This window comes from Capra hircus, chromosome 3 (assembly GCF_001704415.2).
Source record: "Capra hircus breed San Clemente chromosome 3, ASM170441v1, whole genome shotgun sequence".
NCBI lineage: Eukaryota > Metazoa > Chordata > Mammalia > Artiodactyla > Bovidae > Capra > Capra hircus.
The window spans coordinates 77,751,015-77,770,021 of record NC_030810.1 but is presented as its reverse complement, the minus strand read 5'-3'; the positions used below and the strand labels follow the sequence as shown (position 1 = coordinate 77,770,021).

The 19,007-nt window shown below is 45.0% G+C and overlaps 1 protein-coding gene across 1 annotated transcript; it reads right to left on the bottom strand.

Annotated features, from left to right (window-relative positions):
* On the bottom strand, positions 373 to 4,395 carry GPR88 (G protein-coupled receptor 88). The gene is made up of 2 exons (XM_018045829.1): positions 3,829 to 4,395; positions 373 to 3,468 (listed from the first exon to the last, which is right to left on the bottom strand). The coding sequence occupies exon 2, from the start codon at positions 3,397 to 3,399 to the stop codon at positions 2,248 to 2,250; it is 1,152 nt and encodes a 383-aa protein (XP_017901318.1). The 5' UTR covers positions 3,400 to 3,468; positions 3,829 to 4,395; the 3' UTR covers positions 373 to 2,247.

Sequence of the window (19,007 nt, the reverse complement as noted above, 5' to 3'; positions counted from 1 at the left end):
GCATCTACCGCGAGAAACAAGGATAAAGGCCTAATTAAATGAAAACCTTTTGATAAGGAACTTAGACAAGTGTCCCCCAGCCCTCACCCCACAAAAAAGTAAAATTCAGTTCTCTGTTGTTGCAGCCTTTCCCCCAAATCAGTTACACTTACAGAAAGGAAATAATAGCTATTTCTTTTCAATGCTGGCATATGTATCCTATTTAGTTATAAAAGATAGAAATAAATTTAGAAACTAAATGTAGAATCAAATAAAGCCAGAACAAAGAAGTCGCTTTTATTACCAGTGCTTTGGGATACAGTGTCATCTCTTACAGTGTTCTCAAAGAGATCTTCAAGAAGACCAGAGACAGATGAAAAAAACAGGCAGAGGAATAGTTGTCTGAACTTTAATTGAGTATTTAAATCAAGAAAAATGGGAGCAGATGAAACCTTAGTAAGAGAGAAATGGCGCATGCACAAAGGGATTAGATTAATAAAATGACTGCTGACTACTGGTGATGAACACATCTGTTTTGTTTTTCTGCAAACATGTCAAAGTTTTCTGCCACTCCCATAATTATTCAAATGTACAAGTGTTCCCACTCTCCTGGCTTACAAACGTCCAGGAGGCCAACAGTTTGGTTCCTGAATTACACAGTTCAGCCCCAGATTGGATGTAGTGAGCAGCAGTCAGAATTGCTGGTAACTGATTATTTTACTACTTTTCTCTCATTTTAATTTTATAGTGATTTTACACAGCTTTGCATTTCAAATATTGAACATCCCTAAATAAATTTACTAAAAGAGATGAAAATGGCAAGCCTCAAATTATACATTTTAGAACAGATTCCCACTTGAACTGTTCCTTTTTATAACTGAGTTCATTATACCTTCTTTAACATATACGATATCAATGTTAAGTGTCATGGTAATACATATGAACTACATTTAAAAAATTGTTCCTTTCTAGTGTGTGGCTTGTCTAAACCCTTAAAAAGCACAGGTGGCTTTGCAGAGTGGTTCATTTGCAAGATAAAGTCCCACCTGAGAGTTTTCTCATAAATTGGGTCAAGACAAGAATTCTTGGTAGCCAGAGGTGTCTCTATGTCTCTTTTCATATAACTGATGGCTGCTTCTTCTGGTGTCTGGAAGAAGTACAATGTCCTTGTCCAATGGGTATTGCTTTAGTATACCACATGCTCAGTAAGTTCTAGCATCTAGGAGCATGCAATAGAGGTTAATATTAGCTATGCAATCATGGTGTTAGTCGTGTTTAATTAAATCATGTGCATTGAGATATTTTAAATGTTAAAGAGAAAACAGAAGGACTTATTCTCCTTAGCAACCATTATAGTACAGAAAGTTCACAGCCGCAATCACACTCACAAGGCAGGTAAGCTGATGAGAAAATGAGGGTAACAACAAACATGCATGCCACAGAAAACCGGACACCGGTACCTGAAATAGACAGCGCCCTTATTTTTTTTTTCAACATTCCATAGCTAGCTCAGACCGTCAATCAACACAATGGAAACCTGTCACTTTAACACTTAATGTCAATTTTCAGTCTTAGAAATGCAAAGGGGAATGTAAAATAATAAATCTGAGGGTTTCCCTCCTCACTGGCTAAGATTCTGTCTCATCCGGGAATGATGTTACTTTATAAAAACCCTTTTAAGAGCAAAGGGCCTGGGGTCTTAATGGCAACTTACTGGTGTATATCTGTGACTTCATTCTTCAGGTCAATACAGAAAGGCTAAATTGTTACAGAAGCATCATTAAAGATAGGTTACTTTCTAAAATGCTTTATAAACATTATTTCCTTCTTCAATATTATTCCCTTTGGCTTATGCACACTCGAGGCGCTTTATATACATCTTAAGACGATGAAGGTGGGAATGGTAATCAAGGTAACAAAGCTGTTTTTCCAAAACTGTGAAAATAAATTGACCGGTTCTTTCGGAAAGTCATTGCGCAAGTTCCTGAAGTTTCCGGTGTTCTGACTTCAGGATTTCCCCTAAAACACGGAAACAAAGGGTAAAAATCAGGTGGCCGTCGAAAATGACTTCGCGGCCCACATGTACACTGAAACCTCGGTTCAGGTATTCCACTGGGGTCGAAGGCGAAATCTTCGCACCGGTTTATTATTGAGCTTCGCCCGCCGGAGTCTTCGTTCAGGCTGGGGATACTTTCCAAGGGCAGGAGGCGGCGGTGACCAAGGCCATTGGAAGGCGGGCATCTCCGCTTCCCGAGCGCCCTGCCCGGGTCACCAGTGCTGGCCGGCGGCGCGAGTGCCCAGCTGAGCTTGGGACACCGCGGGCACGGCCGTGGCGGCGGCAGCAGCGGCCGCCGCGTCGCCGACGCCGGGCAGGACTGAGCGCACCGAGCGGCGGAACTCTTCGTTCCTCCACGTGTAGAGCAGCGGGTTGAGCGCGGACAGGGCACAGCACAGGAGCCAGCTGGCCGCCTGCACGCCCCAGGGCACGGGCAGCGAGAAGCCGCTGGCCAGGCTCACCCACACCAGCGGCTGCGTGGCCAGCAGGAAGACGCAGCAGAGCAGCAGCACCGACAGGCCGCTGAGACGCCGCTGCGCCCGCCGCGGGTGCAACGCCGCGGGCAGGGGCTGAGCCTGCGCCGGGAGCTGAGCACCACCCGGGCCCGGCGCGTGCGGGGCGCCCGGGAAGGCGGCGGCGGCGGCGGCGCAGCCGGGCAGCTGGTGCAGCAGGTGGAAGTTGAGGACGCTGACCCGCTTGACGCTGACGCGCACGCGGCGCACGATGCCCAGGTAGCAGTGCAGCAGCAGCGCCGTCTGCGCCAGCAGCGCCCCGGCGGCCAGCAGGGCCGGGTAGTGGACGCGCGGGGGCGCGGCGCCCGGACGCGGCGCCCAGGGCGGGAGCAGCAGCACGAGGCCCAGGGCTAGCGCCCAGGACAACGCCAGCATGCCCGCCGTGTGGCGCCGCTGGTACAGCGCCTGGTAGGTGGCGGGCGCCCGCGTGATGAGCAGGTAGCGGTTCAGGGCCACCAGGCAGTGGGACAAGAGGGACACGGTGAGCCCGAGGCCCAGCAGCCCGCCCCGCAGCAGGCGGTAGCTGCCTCCGGCGCCGTCCCAATCCCCGGGGGGCTCCGCGGAGCCCGCCGGCAGGAGCCCGAGCACCGCCTCCTGCGGCATCCAGAGGGCGCAGACGCTGAGGTCGGCGGCGCAGCCGTTCACGATGAAGGCGTTGCTGGTCGTCTGAAGCTTTCGGAAGGACGACACGAGATAGATGACCATGCCGTTGGCCAGCGTGCCCCCGATGGCCAGGCCCGAGTACAGGAGGGACACGGGGATGCGTCGGCCCGCCCACGACTCCTCTTCCTCGCAGAGCAGCAGCAGGGATCCCCCGGTGGTGGAGGAGGTGGACGTGGAAGAGTTGGTCATTCTGGCCAACCCTTCACACCTCGCTGGCTAGCGTCCGTTTCTCGCAGCGTGGCCCATCCTGATGCCCTCCTGCAGGGAGGGCAGAGACCTTCCTTCAGACCTCTGCCACCGACACAAAAGGCTGTGGCAGAATAATGGGCTGGGAAAGGGGGTAGAGGGAGCTCGAGGAGAACGGGGGTGGCAAATGACAAGTGCCTGCCTCGAAAATGTCTCCAGTGCCAGAGAAAGGCCTCTTTGCACTCAGCAGGCACCAGGGAAGCCTTGGGACAGAACAATACAATCCCTGTCCCTCAATCGCCCCATCGCCCGCTAAATACACACACAGATACACACGTGGGAATGGCAGATGGAGCCCCTAGTTTCCATGAGAAAGCAGAGATATGCCACCTGGGGGAAATGCCAGAGGAAAAGGGGTTGGGGGTATCTTACTTTCTGGCTGGTCCTTAGCTGACGGGTAGCAGAGGGAGGGAGGCCAAGGAATACCTCCTCAGCAGCAGCATCTGTGGTCCTGCAATCAACAGGAGAAACTCAGCTGGGATCAGCACCAGGAGCAAGTGCCTCCTTCCCAGTGCAGCATCCACACATGGCCCTAGGCAGACGCCAGCAGCTGCAGGGAGACTCCTCAGCTGGCAGCAAGGCTGGAGAAAGTAAAGTGGCAGGCTGCAAGCCGGGGCGGGTGGGCAGGTAGGCAGGCAGGAGCAGCAGCAGTAAGGGTGCTTGGCTGCAAAAGCAGAAGCTGACTGAGCTCAAGAGGAGAGCACCCCCGTGCTCAGAAGCTAGAGTGGTGGCTGATGCGGTGAACCCACTCGAAGCTCTCTCCTGCTCAGTTATACATCACCCAGGGAAAAGGCAGCCTTTCCATGCTGGTATGAATTATTCAATAGCTTCTAACTTGTGAAAGGGAAGAAAAATATCTTGCTCAGAAAGTCCTGTAATTAACAAGTTTCTCTGTCTTTTCTGTCTCTCAATCGCCCTATTTTTCACCTTGCTTCATTTTTCTTTCCTTCCCCCACCCCTTCCATCAATGCTAGAATAAAATGTAATATACCCGCAATGTATTTCATCTTTGTCTGATGCATCCTGGGGATGAGATTTTTCTGAGAGATAAATATACTCCTAAGACCCAGGGCTGATCTTTCCATCCCACATTTTCAGAGAGAATTACTTTATGTCCTAATTGAAATTCACTTTTTCTTTGGTAAGGTGGGATATGGGTTGTAATATACAGAAAATCTTCAAGTCTTAATTACAATCAAAATTTCAGTTTTCTCTCTCATCGCCAAACTCCTTTCTAGAGTGTGGCTTCTGTTTCAGTAATGAAATAGAGGGTAAAAACGAATGGTCAGAAGGTTACATACCACTGGGTTTCTGGGGGTAAGCAAGGGGCTTGAATGATCCACACTATAAAGAACAGAGTGATCTGTTTTTACCACAAAATTTTTGATCCTATGGCCTTAGACAGAGATTTGCAGTCTGATGTTGGAATCTTCCACAAGTGAAATTTTTCATAAAAGTCATCACCCTCCAGAAATCATTTTTCACTGGGAAAGTCATTTGTTTGAAAATTTAACTCAGAAACATGACATAATAGAAAAAAATGCTAGGTGGGTTTTCAGGACACTTGGGTTCTAAGCTGGGCATCTACCAAATGGCCTTGCGATGGATTGTTTTCATCCTGTCAAATAAGGAATTTCACTTGGTGACTTCCAAGGCCCTTTCTGTTCGAACTTTCTCTGAATGCCCATGCATAAATCTGACATATCTCCACCCTCCTGTGACACTTGAAATATACCTTCTCTGTCTAATATGTAACATAGTCTCAGGTCCCGTGGCAGGAGTTTTTTCCAGTCTGTTCCTCAGGGTGCCTGTTCAGGATGAAGCACAAAATACCCCTCATTTGCTTCCCTGTCTGTCCTTCAAAAACTGTTAATGACTACTAACTCATTAATAGTTAATAGTCTATTAACTATAGTCTATTGACTATTAACCCCATTAATATGGGGGTAGGATTAAGCAGGACCTAATGAATATAATCCATTTAGGTGATATCTAAATGGAATTAGTTGAGTTGGGGGGTTTTTTTGCCAGTGTCTTTTATCTGTTGTTATTTAAGGCTTTCAGTACAGCAAGGCCAATAAGCTTGCAAGAGAGCCCTCTAATCATTCATAGTTAAAACTTGCTGAAATAAAAATTTTCTCTCACACCAGGGGGATTCAGAGTCAGGTTCTTGGTCCCAGTTGTTGCTGTCTTGCATAGGAGTGAGTGAAATCTCTGCTGGGAGACTCAGGTGTATTGCAATCACATACACTTCTGCCAAGACCCTGCCTATTTAGCCCTGGCCTGGCAGGGGCCAAGTTTTTGTTTGGGGGGGGGTTGTTTTTGTTTTAAGCTACTGAACTTACATGATATAGGGTGGGAGTTTTTTTCTCTTATTTCCAGCATCAGAACAGTATTCAGTTAGAATTAATATACTTGTTATTGAATCAACAAATGGATGGGTGTTTGTTGTTTTTTAGTCACTAAGTCACGTCTGATGTTTTTGTGACCCCATGGACTGTAGCCCACCAGGCTCCTTTGTTCATGGGAGTTCCCAGGCTAGAATACTGGAATGGGTTGCCATTTCCTTCTCCAGGAGATTTTTGCAACCCAGAGATCGAACCCTCATCTCCTGCATTGGCAGGTAGATTCTTAACCACTGAGCCACCAGGGAAGCCCATAAATGAATATATAAATGATTTCATTTGTTTTTCTCCATGGCGAAACAGTCAATAGTTTTCATGAGAATCTCTTTCCTCCTACCCCTGCAGCAACTTGCTCCGTGAACTACCCTGTCTGATGAATCTCCAGTCTACCCTCCTCCGCTTGCTTTCCATTGGCCTTACAAAAATGTCAATTTCATTACAAGTAGGTCTTCCCTGGTAGCTCAGTTGGTGAAGAATCTGCCTAAAGTGCAGGAGACCCAGGTTCCATCCCTGGGCCGGGAAGATCCCCCAGAGAAGGAAATGGCAAGCCACTCCAGTATTCTTCCCTAGAAAATCCCATGGACAGAGGAGCCTGGTGGGCTACAGTCCATAAGGTTGCAAGACTCAGACACAACTTCGCAACTAAGCCAGCAAAGTTTCCTTGCACTTCACCTCCTTCTCAGGGTGCCTACACAGCTCACACTCCTGACAAAACTGCTGTCTTTCTGCTTCTACTTCCTCACTACTTCTGCCTCTACATTACCACTGAATGTCTGCGCCATGCTGCTTTTGGCTATCACCACTGAGACACTTTCTAACTGGCCAGAGATCTACCCAGATATAAAACTGCCTACAGACATCTGCACATCGGTGCTCTAAGGGCATCTGAAACCCCAAATCTCCAAAACTGATCCCCTCCTCCTCTCCAGATTGGTTTCTTCTCCTGTGTTCTATCTAAATCTCAGTGACCAGCATCACCAGTATCCCAGTACCTCAGAATCCTAGCTGTCACCCTTGATTCCTATTTTCAATCTTACTCCCAATATCCATTAATCACCAAGTGCCATCATTCTACTAGGTTAATCTTTTTTTACTCTTTTCACTGATCTTTATTCACTCTTCCACTACCTGGCATCAGACAACCATCATCTCTTCTTTGTGTGTATATGTGCTCAGTCATGTCCAGCTCTTTGAGACCCCATGGACCCCACCAGGCTCCTCTGTCCATGGAATTTTCTGGACAAGAATACTGGAGTGGGTTGGCATTTCCTTCTCCAGGAGATCTTCCACATCCAAGGATCAAACCCAAGTCTCTTGCATCTCCTGCACTGGCAGCTGGATGCTTTACTGCTGGGCCACCTGGGAAGCCCATCTCTTCTTTGAATTATCCTGACAAGCTCCTGACTCTAAGTGCAATCTTACCTCCTTCCAGCCAGTATGATCTTTCTAAAACCGAAACCCATCACTTGAATCTTAAAGATAAAAGAGTTATTTTTATCTGTTTAACCACCCCCCCCAATATACATTCATTGGAAATAGGAACTTCATTTTGTTCACCACTATTATTGGCAGCTCCCAGAACAATGCCAGGCACAGAGTAGACCCTTAGTCAATATTTGTAGAAAAAATAGTAAGCAAATGTCATATTCTGCTTTAAGTCTTTCACTAGGTCCATGTTGCCCTCAGGAGAATTGTTAAGTATCATCATTGCTAATGATGCACGCATACCACGTGTACCATTGTTTTGAATATTTTTCATGTCTTCTTTTATTTAGTCTTCATGCCAGGCCAACACAGTAACCAGCCTTGGGCTTAAATTTGCGGGCCAAGGAGTCCAGATAGAAGTCCATAGGCCATATGTCTAAATATTTTAAAATAATAAATCAAATTGTTAAATAAAATATGTTCTATTCTCCTACCTTGACAAATATACTGAAAAGCTACGCTCAAATCTAGAATTCTCAGATTTATAAATTGTTCCATGCCACTGAAATCTGACAACTTGGAGAGCTTGCCTCTGGCCCACAGTTCACCTGCCACCCCCCTTGTTTTTTCCCCACTCTCTGCTCAATCATCACACACCAGAGAGGCCTCATTTTAACATAGGACATGCCAGCCTGCCTATTCAAGTTTCACTCACATCTTTGTCCTACAGTCACTCGGTGGTAACAGCTCAGCCCTAGGGTGGTACCTGGAAGACACAGGCAGTCATCAGAAGGGCAGCGCCAGAGAAGATGTTCATACAGCTCATGGAAGTGCATTCATGGCCATTGGGCACAGAGTTCTGCGGTCTTGGTGATGAACATGGTCTAGAAAGGGGGTGTGAGGTTTAGGGAAACTTGTCCACTTAGATCCATTTAATAGATGGGAAAACAGAGTCACAAGAGGTTAAAGAACTTACTCCAAATCTAGGAAGCTAAGGAAATGGCATAACTGAGATGCAAATCCAGTTCCCCATACTCAAGGGTTTCCCCAGTGGCTCAGCAGTAAAGAATCTGCCTGTAACACAGGAGTCGAAGGAGCCACAGATTCGATCCCTGGATTGGGAAGATCCCCTGGAGGAGGGCAAGGAAACCCACTCCAGTATTCTTACCTGAAGAATCCCATGAACAGAGGAGCCTGGCGAGCTACATACAGTCCATTGGATCACAAAGAGTCAGACACAACTGAGCATGCACACACTCCCCATACTCTGTCCCTACAGTGTACCATCTCCCTGGGCGAAGTGAAACATCCTTACCATGGGTTAGCTGCTGTAGATTGAGCTCATGTAACAACAAGACCCAAAGCTATAGAGGTTTCAAGAAACATAACAAGCAGTCCAGATGGAAGACAGATCTCCCCCCCTTCCCCCTCCCCGAGGGTTGTCCAGACACCCAAGTATCTTCTTAGTGCTCCACCACCCTTTAGGGGATAGTGTTCAAAGTGTGGTTCCCGACCAGCAGCATCAGCATCCCCTGGAAACTTGTTAGGAATGATTCAGACCCAGTGACTCATAATTCCTGGTGATGGGGCCCTGCGATCTGTATGTTAATGAGCCCTCCAGGTGACTCTGATGCTACAGTTCAAAAGCCACTGCCCTGGAGAATTACCCCTGTCTATGTGGCTGACGTTTCCTGCCACTACCATGTCCATATTCCAGCTGGCAGAGATGGGATAAAAAGGAAGAGGGGCAGCCAGCTTCGTTTTTAAATATATGAATGGAAAATTTCACAGGTTGCTTCTGCACGTGCCCCAGTGGCCAAAACTTTGGTCACATGGCTGTTCCTTGCTGCAAGAGAAGCTGGGGCCACTCTAACTGAGTGCTCTTAGGCCTGCTGAACAGAGAAGGGAGAGAATGGACACTGGGCAGTGGAGGGGGCAGTTATCAGCTTTATGCAGGTTTGAACCTGCAAGTTTAAAACTAAGAATTGTGATTACAGCCCTATAAGCGTGGTGCCTAGAGCAGCGTATCAGCTTTTCAATACCCTTTCAAGAGGTTTGGTATTGGGGGAAAAAATTACTTGCTCTGAAATATAAAAAGAAAACTTTGAAATAGAAAGGAGCATGCTATTAAATAGTCAACAGAAATTCAACTCATTGTTACTTGTAAATTAGTTTAAGATGGAATCAGGATACATTTTTATGTTCGATATGATGGGGCTTTCAAAAGCATCGAGGTCTGCAGAACTCTTAAAAGCATCCCAGCTAAATCCCCACACGACCTCTTACAACCTCATCTTTCCATCCCACCTATCTCCCCAACCTCTGCTCCAGCCTCGCTGTGGTCGTGGCCTCCCCAAGAGTGCCCCAGAATCTCCTCTCCTAACCATCCAGGCATCTCCATTTGTTCAGTGCCTGCTATTCCCGAGGCTCTCTCCACAATCTGCCCCCACTCTTGCCCAGCTAAGTTTTACTGAGCTTCCAGGTCTAAGCTCAGACTTCACCAAGAAGTCTTTCTGGATCTCCATGACGGATTATCTAGCCTGGGTGCCCAAAGCACCTGAGCATATCACTGCTACAGCCCAGCTTCCTGGCTATGGTTATTCCCTCTCCAGACTGTAACCTAGTCCAGGGTCAGGCTCTGTGTTTGATCAGAGTGTCTGACACGTTGTTAAATACTTAAACATTTGTTTACCGAATAGGTCTCTTGGGAACCTTTGATATGTAGGACTGGAATTTAAATCTCAATTTCCTTCTCAGGAGATACAACCAGCATCAGTCATGCTGCAAAGCATTGTGATTTTTCTCAAACACTTTAAAAGCTTCCTGTAACCTTATCTTTGTTCCTTGTTCCACTAGATTATTTTCTTCCATGTTTTTTTAATATTTTTAACTTTTTATTTTGTAACGTGGTACAGCCGATTAACAATGTCCTGATATTTTCAGGTGGACAGTGAAGGAATTCAGCCATACATATACATGTATCCATTCTCCCCCAAGCCCCCTCCCATCCAGGCTGCCACATAACTTTGAGCAGAGTTCCATGTGCTCTCTGGTAGGACCTTGTTGGTTATCCATTTTAAATATAATAATCCACTAGATTCTTTTTAAATAGAACATTTGTTTGTAACAGTCCCCCTCATAAAACCCCACATCTGCCCCCAACAGCATCCAATGTTGACTTTTCTAGCTCTCAATTTCATAATCCACCAAACTGGATCAAATAACTGTCTCAGTTGGACCAGTTGGAACTAGCAACTGTTTCAAGTGCCTTGGGAAAGCAACCAGTAAGTGGCCGCAATGACAAATTTCTCATTTCCTGTGCCTCCCCTGTCTGCTGCCAGCCAAGCCACAGGGCAGCCTTGCTAACACTGAGACCATCTGACATCCCATTTCAAATCCCAGCTGTATTTCCTCAGGTCTTGGGATTCCTCGCTGGGAATCGTGTTGGTATGGGCCAGTTTGGACTGTAGGAGAGGTTATTCAAAGAGCAACAGCTTTTGTTGTCTCAGCCAAATTTAGGAGTAACTCAGCTGCACACAAGCATTTTACCATTACATTAAAGCTCAACAGGAACATTTTTAGAAATTAAGAATTTAGGGAGTCACGAAGCTGGAAATGACCTATGGTTTGTTCCTTCCTGAAGTACGTGAGAGCTTGGCATGATGGCTAACTTTTCTCCTGTCCTCAGAGAGAGTCCCTATTTCCTCCCCAGTGACTGCAGCTCACTATAGTAATGTAAGCAGGAGAACGTGATGTGGTTCTCTGCTGGGGCCTAGCTTGCACACCAGGGTATATTTGGTGATGTCTAGGGACACTGTTGGTTGTCACAGTTTGGGAGAGGCAGGACATTATTGGCATCTAATGGAGAGAGGCCAGGGATGCTGTTCAACATCTCACAGGGCACAGGACAGACCCCACAACAAAGAATTATCCAGCAGAGAGGTTAAGAGCTCAGGGTCAGATCCAGAGCCTGTTTGTTACAAGCAGGTGACCTCAGACAAATGATTTCACCTTTACAAACCTCAATTTTCTCATTTATAAATTGAAGATCATGTCGCCTACTTCTGTAGAGTCTTATAATGATTGGATTTATGCAGCTTCATGAAGTGCCACGCCTGTCGGTGACAGAGGTGATGCCCCACATGGGGCAAGGAGTGGAGATGCCTCAGTGGAACAAATCTGAATGGGAGGGGGCATGAGACATAGTTCAGATGAGCCAGTTCTCCAGTTCTGAGCATCACTGGCTCAGGAAGTCCCTGTAAGCATGTTAAGGGAACTGTGACCCTCCCTAAATTTGTGTGCAAAAATGCACATGTACTTGGGCACGTGTATTTGTGTACTTTTCTGGAGAAAAAAAATGGAAGAATTTTCTTAGCTGCTCAAAGGAGACAAATCTCAAAAAGGTTAAGGACCACTGATATCATCCAGTCTCCTCACTTTACAGAAAAGAAAACTGAAACCCAAAGACAGTGGATGACTCACCCAGTGTCGCACAGAGTGGCCCATCTGTGCCTGAGACCAGGTTGTCCTGTGACACCGCGTCAGGTGGCCCCGCTGAGGGGGGCTAGGAGATAAATTGTGTTAGCTTATGAAAAAATAGCTTCATAACAAAATATATGTGTGTGTTTAGTCACGTCCAACTCTTTGTGGCCCCATGGACTGTAGGCCACCAGGCTCCTCTGTCCATGGGATTCTCTAGGCAAGAATACTGGAGTGGGCCGTCATTTCCCCTTCCAGGAGATCTTCCTGACCCAGGGACTGAACTCACATCTCAGGTGTCTCCTGCATTGCATTTGGATTCTTTACTCACTGAGCCATCAGTGAAGCAAAGCAATACATCATAATTAATACAATTCCTCATTCTCATCCTACCGACCTTTATAAATCTCTGTGTTTGTCTTTTCAGTTAATTGAACTGTGATCTTCAAATCTCCTGTACCAAAATTACCCAGGTCTGCAGCAGAGCTATTAATATTAATACAATCTGGACCCTGAAATCTGCATTTTAACAAGCTCCCCAGGAGACTCTTTCCTTCGCTAGTACTGAGAATCACTGTGGTTGAGGATATGTAGACTGATCTTGTTGATTTGTAAAGTTGCCAAGGCGTTTCTTTTCTGAACTACATCTTCAACTTTTCCAGGAAAACCAATTTGAACTAAAATTGCTTTGGCTTGGTCTCTGTCCAGAAGTGACTTTTTTCCAGTAAGGGGTTTAATGTAGTTTATTTTTTAAATCTGCTTAAAACATATTTCTGTCTGAGAGAATTAGGAACTGGATGGAAAGTTTCACGTTGTCAAGTGTTTAGGAATATTTTAGGCAATTTTAATGATGAGGTCAATTTAAAAGAGTGCTCTGTGTGTGTGTTCACATATCACTGAAAAGAAAATAGATCATTCACTTTTGGGTTCATGATCACAATTATCATCATCTTTAGTTAGAGGTCAGCCGGACTGACAAGATCACACCTGAAATAACAAGAAAAATCTAAGAAATTTCCTTGTAATTTTAAAGTCTAAATTATATCGATTAGGAAACAAGACAACCAGAAGCTACTGTTTCTACCTCATCGAGGCAATCAGTGGTGGTTACAAAAGCTAATATTTTCTATTTTCCTCATCTCAGAAATAAGGTGCCCAATCCCTGTCAGTTTCCAAAAGTTCTTTTCTTAGCATATTTTTTTATTTCCTAATCCTTGAACACTTTCTCTGGATAGTGGGCCAGCCCAGGGAACCTGGTGAAAGTGGCTTCAGAATCTGTGTTAGAAGCCACCCCGTCGCGGAGTTTGAGTCGAGGACATTGATCCATTTCTGACTGCAGAGGACACACCTCCACTTAGGTGTCCCTCAAACACTAAAGGTAAAACTAACCCCTCCTTTGCTTGGTGCCTATTAAATTCGGAGTGATTCTCTGTGGGCTTGAATGCGAGAGGCAGCCTGTGCCTCTCCGACTGAAGTTGCAACAAGAGCAGTGCCAGCAGACGTACTATTTGTGGAGAGATAGACGGTGAGCCTGCTGTTCTCTAATCCTGGTCCAGCTCGAGCATAAGTCCAACCACCGGCTGGTCCTTGGATTCTACAAGCTTCTTGGGTCCTAAGCTAGTTAAAGTTGGCTATCTCTCACAATCCAAAAACAAACAAACAAGCAAAAAATGCAACCAACACATGATTAGATAATTTCCCCAACTGGGTTGTGAACTCGTTGAAGACATAGATGAAGGCATGGAGAAGATGCCTTTCCACCCTTTTCCTCCTTCTTTTTATTCTCTTATTTCCTTGGGTTCCCAGCAAGATACCTTGAGCAAGATAGTTGTTAACTGATAAGGAGGGGCACTATTTAGTTCACTGTTTCTGAATCTAAATCTTGATTTTGAAAGCCACCCTGAACAACTAAAAATCTTAGTTTAAAAGGCAATGTTAAATGGTTGGAAACCTTGGCTTTCTCCCTTCAATTCCTTAACCCTACTGTGCACCAGTAATTAATGAAGTTTCTTTTTAACATTTTTAAAGGCCAAAAAAGCAATTTCAGGCCACATAACCCACTTTCTTGTACAGTTACTCAGAAGTAAGACCTTGGTGTCACTACTTTTAAAACACTGCCCAGGTGATTCTCATGCAGCCAGAATTTAGAGTCATAGTTACATATGAATCTCATTTTACAATTGTTTTAAGGTTAAATCTTGGCTTCTCAGATGTTACTAGCGGTAAAGAACCTGCTTGCCAACGAAGGAGACAGAGGAGACTCGAGTTCGACCTCTGGGCAGAAAAGATCCCTGGAGGAGAGCACGGCAACCCACTCCAATAGTCTTGCCTAGAGAATCCCATGGACAGAGGAGTCTGGCAGGCTACAATCCATGGGGTCTCGAAGAGTCAGACACTGTTCAGTTAGACACTGAAGTGACTTAGCACACACCCACGATGTTAAATTTATATACATCCTTTAAAGCAGCCAGTGGAGGAAATTGTGTCAGGAAAGTTACTGTTTGCTAAAGTGTTTCCATGCCTCTGTTCCTGCAGTCCCTTTGTGATCTCCTCCTACACACAACCCTGCCCCCTCCCTGAGTCGATTTTGTACCTTTGTGAAAAGCAGTAAAGATGGAGCAGGCAGTTCCTTTGTCGTGCAAACCACCTCTTCTCTGGTGCAAACCACCTCTTCTCTGGAGCCTACCTTCAAGTTTCAAAAGTATAGACCGGACCGTGTCAGGGCAGAGAGCTGGAGGCAGCCGTGGCAGCGGCTGGCTCTGCTGGGCTCAAGATTGTTGTTTCCTCTAATTCCTTGCCAACTGAACACATCAGGTTTTTAATTAGGACAAAAAATGCCAACATTAATCCTACACCTCCTGCTGTCCTCAAAACCATCTCAACAAAATGCTTGTTCCTCTGGGAAGCCTCCTCTGCCCACACTCTCTCCTTCAGTTTGAGGCGCATTGCTCTCCTCAGGACTGTCAGTGTTTCCCAGGAAAAATGTGTCATCAAACTGGATGCTCATTGCTAAGGTGTCTGTGTTCCTCCCAAGACTGTGAACTTGAGCACAGGGGCTTTTACTTTATACCTATAACTCCTTGTCAGCCTCTCATGAGCTTTGTTGAATAAATGAATGAAATATTAATCTACACAGTCAACTTTCCAATCTCTGTGGGTCAATACAGGTTATTTTCTTTGACAACTTTCTCACTATCTCCATTCTTTCTAGACCAGCAAAGACACCAGAGACAGTGGCCCATTAAACTTCCACAAATGCTTTCTGATTCTTCAAAATTTCTTTCAGCAGAAAGCTGTCCTGACCAAATTTCACCTAGACTTCTAGATGTAATGACTAAGAGTCTCCCTAAGAAAATAAAATCTCCATAGCTCTGAATTTCTGAAGCACTCAGAGAAAAATAGGGACTTCTCAGGTGGTGCTAGTGGTAAAGAATCCACCTACGAATGCAGAAAACCAATCTGCACCTACCAATGAAGACTGAACCCAGGGTTCACTCCCTGGGTCAAGAAGATCCCCCAGAGTAGGAAATGGCAACTGACCCAGTTTTCTTGCCTGGAAAATTCCATGGACAGAAGAGCCTGGCAGGCTATATTCCACTGGGTTACAAAGAATTGGACACGACTTAAGGACTAAGCAGAAATAGATGTTTTTCTGGAACTCTCTTGCTTTTTCCATGATCCAGCGGATGTTGGCAATTTGATCTCTGGTTCCTCTGCCTTTTCTAAAACCAGCTTAAACATCTGAAAGTTCATGGTTCACGTATCACTAAAGCCTGGCTTGGAGAATTTTGAGCATTACTTTACTAGCACGTGAGATAAGTGCAATCGTGCGGTAGTTTCAGCATTCTTTGGCATTACCTTTCTGTGGAATTGGAATGAAAACTGACCTTTTCCAGTCCTGTGGCCACTGCCGAGTTTTCCAAATGTGCTGGCATATTGAATGGAGCACTTTCACAGCATCATCTTTCAGGATTTGAAATAGCTCTACTGGAATTCCATCACCTCCACTAGCTTTGTTCGTAGTGATGCTTTCTAAGGCCCACTTGACTTCACATTCCAGGATGTCTGGCTCTAGATGAGTGATCACACCATCATAATTATCTGGGTCATGAAGATCTCTTTTCTACAGTTCTTCTGTGTATTCTTGCCACCTCTTCTTAATATCTTCTGCTTCTGTTAGGTCCATACCATTTCTGTCCTTTATTGAGCCCATCTTTGCATGAAATGTTCCCTTGGTATCTCTAATTTTCTTGAAGAGATCTCTAGTCTTTCCCATTCTATTGTTTTCCTCTATTTCTTTGCATTGATCACTGAGGAAGGCTTTCTTATCTCTCCTTGCTATTCTTTGGGAAAACCTCTATTTCTGCTTTATTGACTATGCCAAAGCCTTTGACTATGTGGATCACAGTAAACTCTGGAAAATTCTGAAAGAGATGGGAATACCAGACCACCTGACCTGCCTCTTGAGAAACCTATACGCAGGTCAGGAAGCAACAGTTAGAACTGGACATGGAACAACAGACTGGTTCCAAATAGGAAAAGGAGTACGTCAAGGCTGTATATTGTCACCCTGCTTATTTAACTTCTATGCAGAGTACATCATGAGAAACGTTGGGCTGGAAGAAGCACAAGCTGGAATCAAGATTGCCGGGAGAAATATCAATCACCTCAGATATGCAGATGACACCACCCTTATGGCAGAAAGTGAAGAGGAACTTAAAAGCCTCTTGATGGAAGTGAAAGAGGAGAGTGGAAAAGTTGGCTTAAAGCTCAACATTCAGAAAATTAAGATCATGGCATCTGGTCCCATCACTTCATGGCAAATAGATGGGGAAACAGTGGAAACGGTGTCAGACTTTATTTTGGGGGGCTCCAAAATCACTGCAGATGGTGACTGCAGCCATGAAATTAAAAGACGCTTACTCCTTGGAAGAAAAGTTATGACCCACCTAGATAGCATATTGAAAAGCAGAGACGTTACTTTGCCAACTAAAGTCCGTCTAGTCAAGGCTATGGTTTTTCCAGTTGTCATGTATGGATGTGAGAGCTGGACCCTGAAGAAAGCTGAGTGCTGTAGAATTGATGCTTTTGACCTGTGGTGTTGGAGAAGACTCTTGAGGGTCCCTTGGACTGCAAGGAGATCCAACCAGTCCATTCTGAGGGAGATCAACCGTGGGATTTCTTTGGAAGGAATGATGCTAAAGCTGAAACTCCAGTACTTTGGCCACCTCATGTGAAGAGCTGACTCATTGGAAAAGACTGTGATGCTGGGAGGGATTGGGGGCAGGAGGAAAAGGGGACGACAGAGGATGAGATGGCTGGATGGCATCACCAATTTGATGAACATGAGTTTGGGTAAACTTCAGAAGCTGGTGATAGACAGGAAGGCCTGGCGTGCTGTGATTCATGGGGTCGCAAATAGTTGTACACGACTGAGTGACTGAACTGAGCTGAACTAAGGACTAAGAGCAGCACAGAGAAAATATGAAAAAAGGTGAAGTGAAATAAAGGGGTCCAACCTATCCTTCTATGAGTTGGGGTACCTGGGATAAGTAATAAAGGGTGCATAGGCTTAACCAAGGATGTCCTAGTCCAGTGAGGAGCAAAAAAATGACAGTTCACCAAAGCCACAGTAAGGAAAGGCTTTCTGAAGAAGGTGGAAAGTAAGCTGACCACCAGAAGGGTTGGCTTACGTGGCACAGAAAAATATGTAAGAAGAAGCCTTAAAGCATAACTCACAAGAGGGTACAGGGCCTATTTTTATCCAGAACATCATTTGGAACACTGAGCATATTTGTGCAGGAACAAGAGAAAACACATAATATTTTGGGTGTTCAGATAGAGTCATTATTTAAGTACAGAACATGCTTTTCTTTTTTTTTTTTCCAGAACATGCTTTAGAAAAAATTTCTGAAAGTCAGATCTGTTATCACAGTTACTTCAGGCTGGCAGATTTGAGGGAAAGGAGGATTTGAATCTTTTACTCTGTATAGTCCTGATTTTTTTTTTTTTACAGGAATCATATTACTTTTTAAAAATAAAAATAACATATTGACTTAAAATCACAACATATGCTTTCAATGAAATATTAAGTGAAAGTGAAGTTGCTCAGTCATGTCTGACTCTTTGCGACCCTGTGGACTGTGTCTACCAGGCTCCTCTGTCCATGGGATTCTCCAGGCAAGGATACTGGAGTGAGTTGCCCTTTCCTTCTCCAGGGGAGCTTCCCGACCCAGGGATTGAACCTGGGTCTCCCACATTGCAGGCAGATGCTCTACCCTCTGAGCCACCAGGGAAGCCCAGTGAAATATTGAGTAGGATTCTAATTCTGATATGGCAGGTATATTGATGCACAGTATTTGAGCCCATTAAAACTAAGAGAACAGTACAATTTGGAAAAGAATTGCCCAGGACTTAGTGTTATTTTTTTGTTGTTGTTCAGTTACTAAATCGTGTCCAACCCTTTGTGAACCCATGGACTGCAGTATACCAGGCTTCCCTGTCCTTCACTATCTCCCAGAGTTTGCTCAAACTCAAGTCCATTGATTCAGTGATGCCATCCAACCATCTCATCCTCTGTTGCCCTCTTTTTCTCCTGCCTTCAATGTTTCCTTGACTGGCTTGATCTTCTTGCAATCCAAGGAACTCACAAGAGTCTTCTCCAGCATCACAATGAAAGCATAAATTCTTCAGTGCTCAGCCTTCTTTATGGTCCAACTCCCACAGCTATACATGACTTCTGGAAAAATTACTGTACATGACTACTGTAAAAAGCCTTGACTATACAGATCTTTGTAGGCAAAGTGATTTCTCTGCCTTTTAGTGTGCTGTCTAGGTTGGTCATAGCTTTTCTTCCAAGGAGCAAGCATCTTTTAATTTCATGACTGCAGTCCCCATCTGCAGTGATTTTGGAGGTTTTATTATTAGGACAATGTAAGAATTTGTATAAAAATTCTTAAATGGCTTATTTATTAGACGTTGCCCATTGTTATGTGGCCTTTCCTCAGGCATGTCAAAAGATACATGGTCAAGTGGCGGTGGAAACTGCAAACCTGAACTCTGTCATTTGGCCACCTAATCTTTTCAATGCTACATTAAAACAGTTTTTTAAATTTTCAAGAATTTAATTATCTTTCATTAGATTCCAATGTATGAATTCATGACCTTTTTAGTTTTTTCATAGCTGAGACTCAGCAAGAGATGATTAATTTATATATGTGTCTCTAAGACTCCCTACCTTGA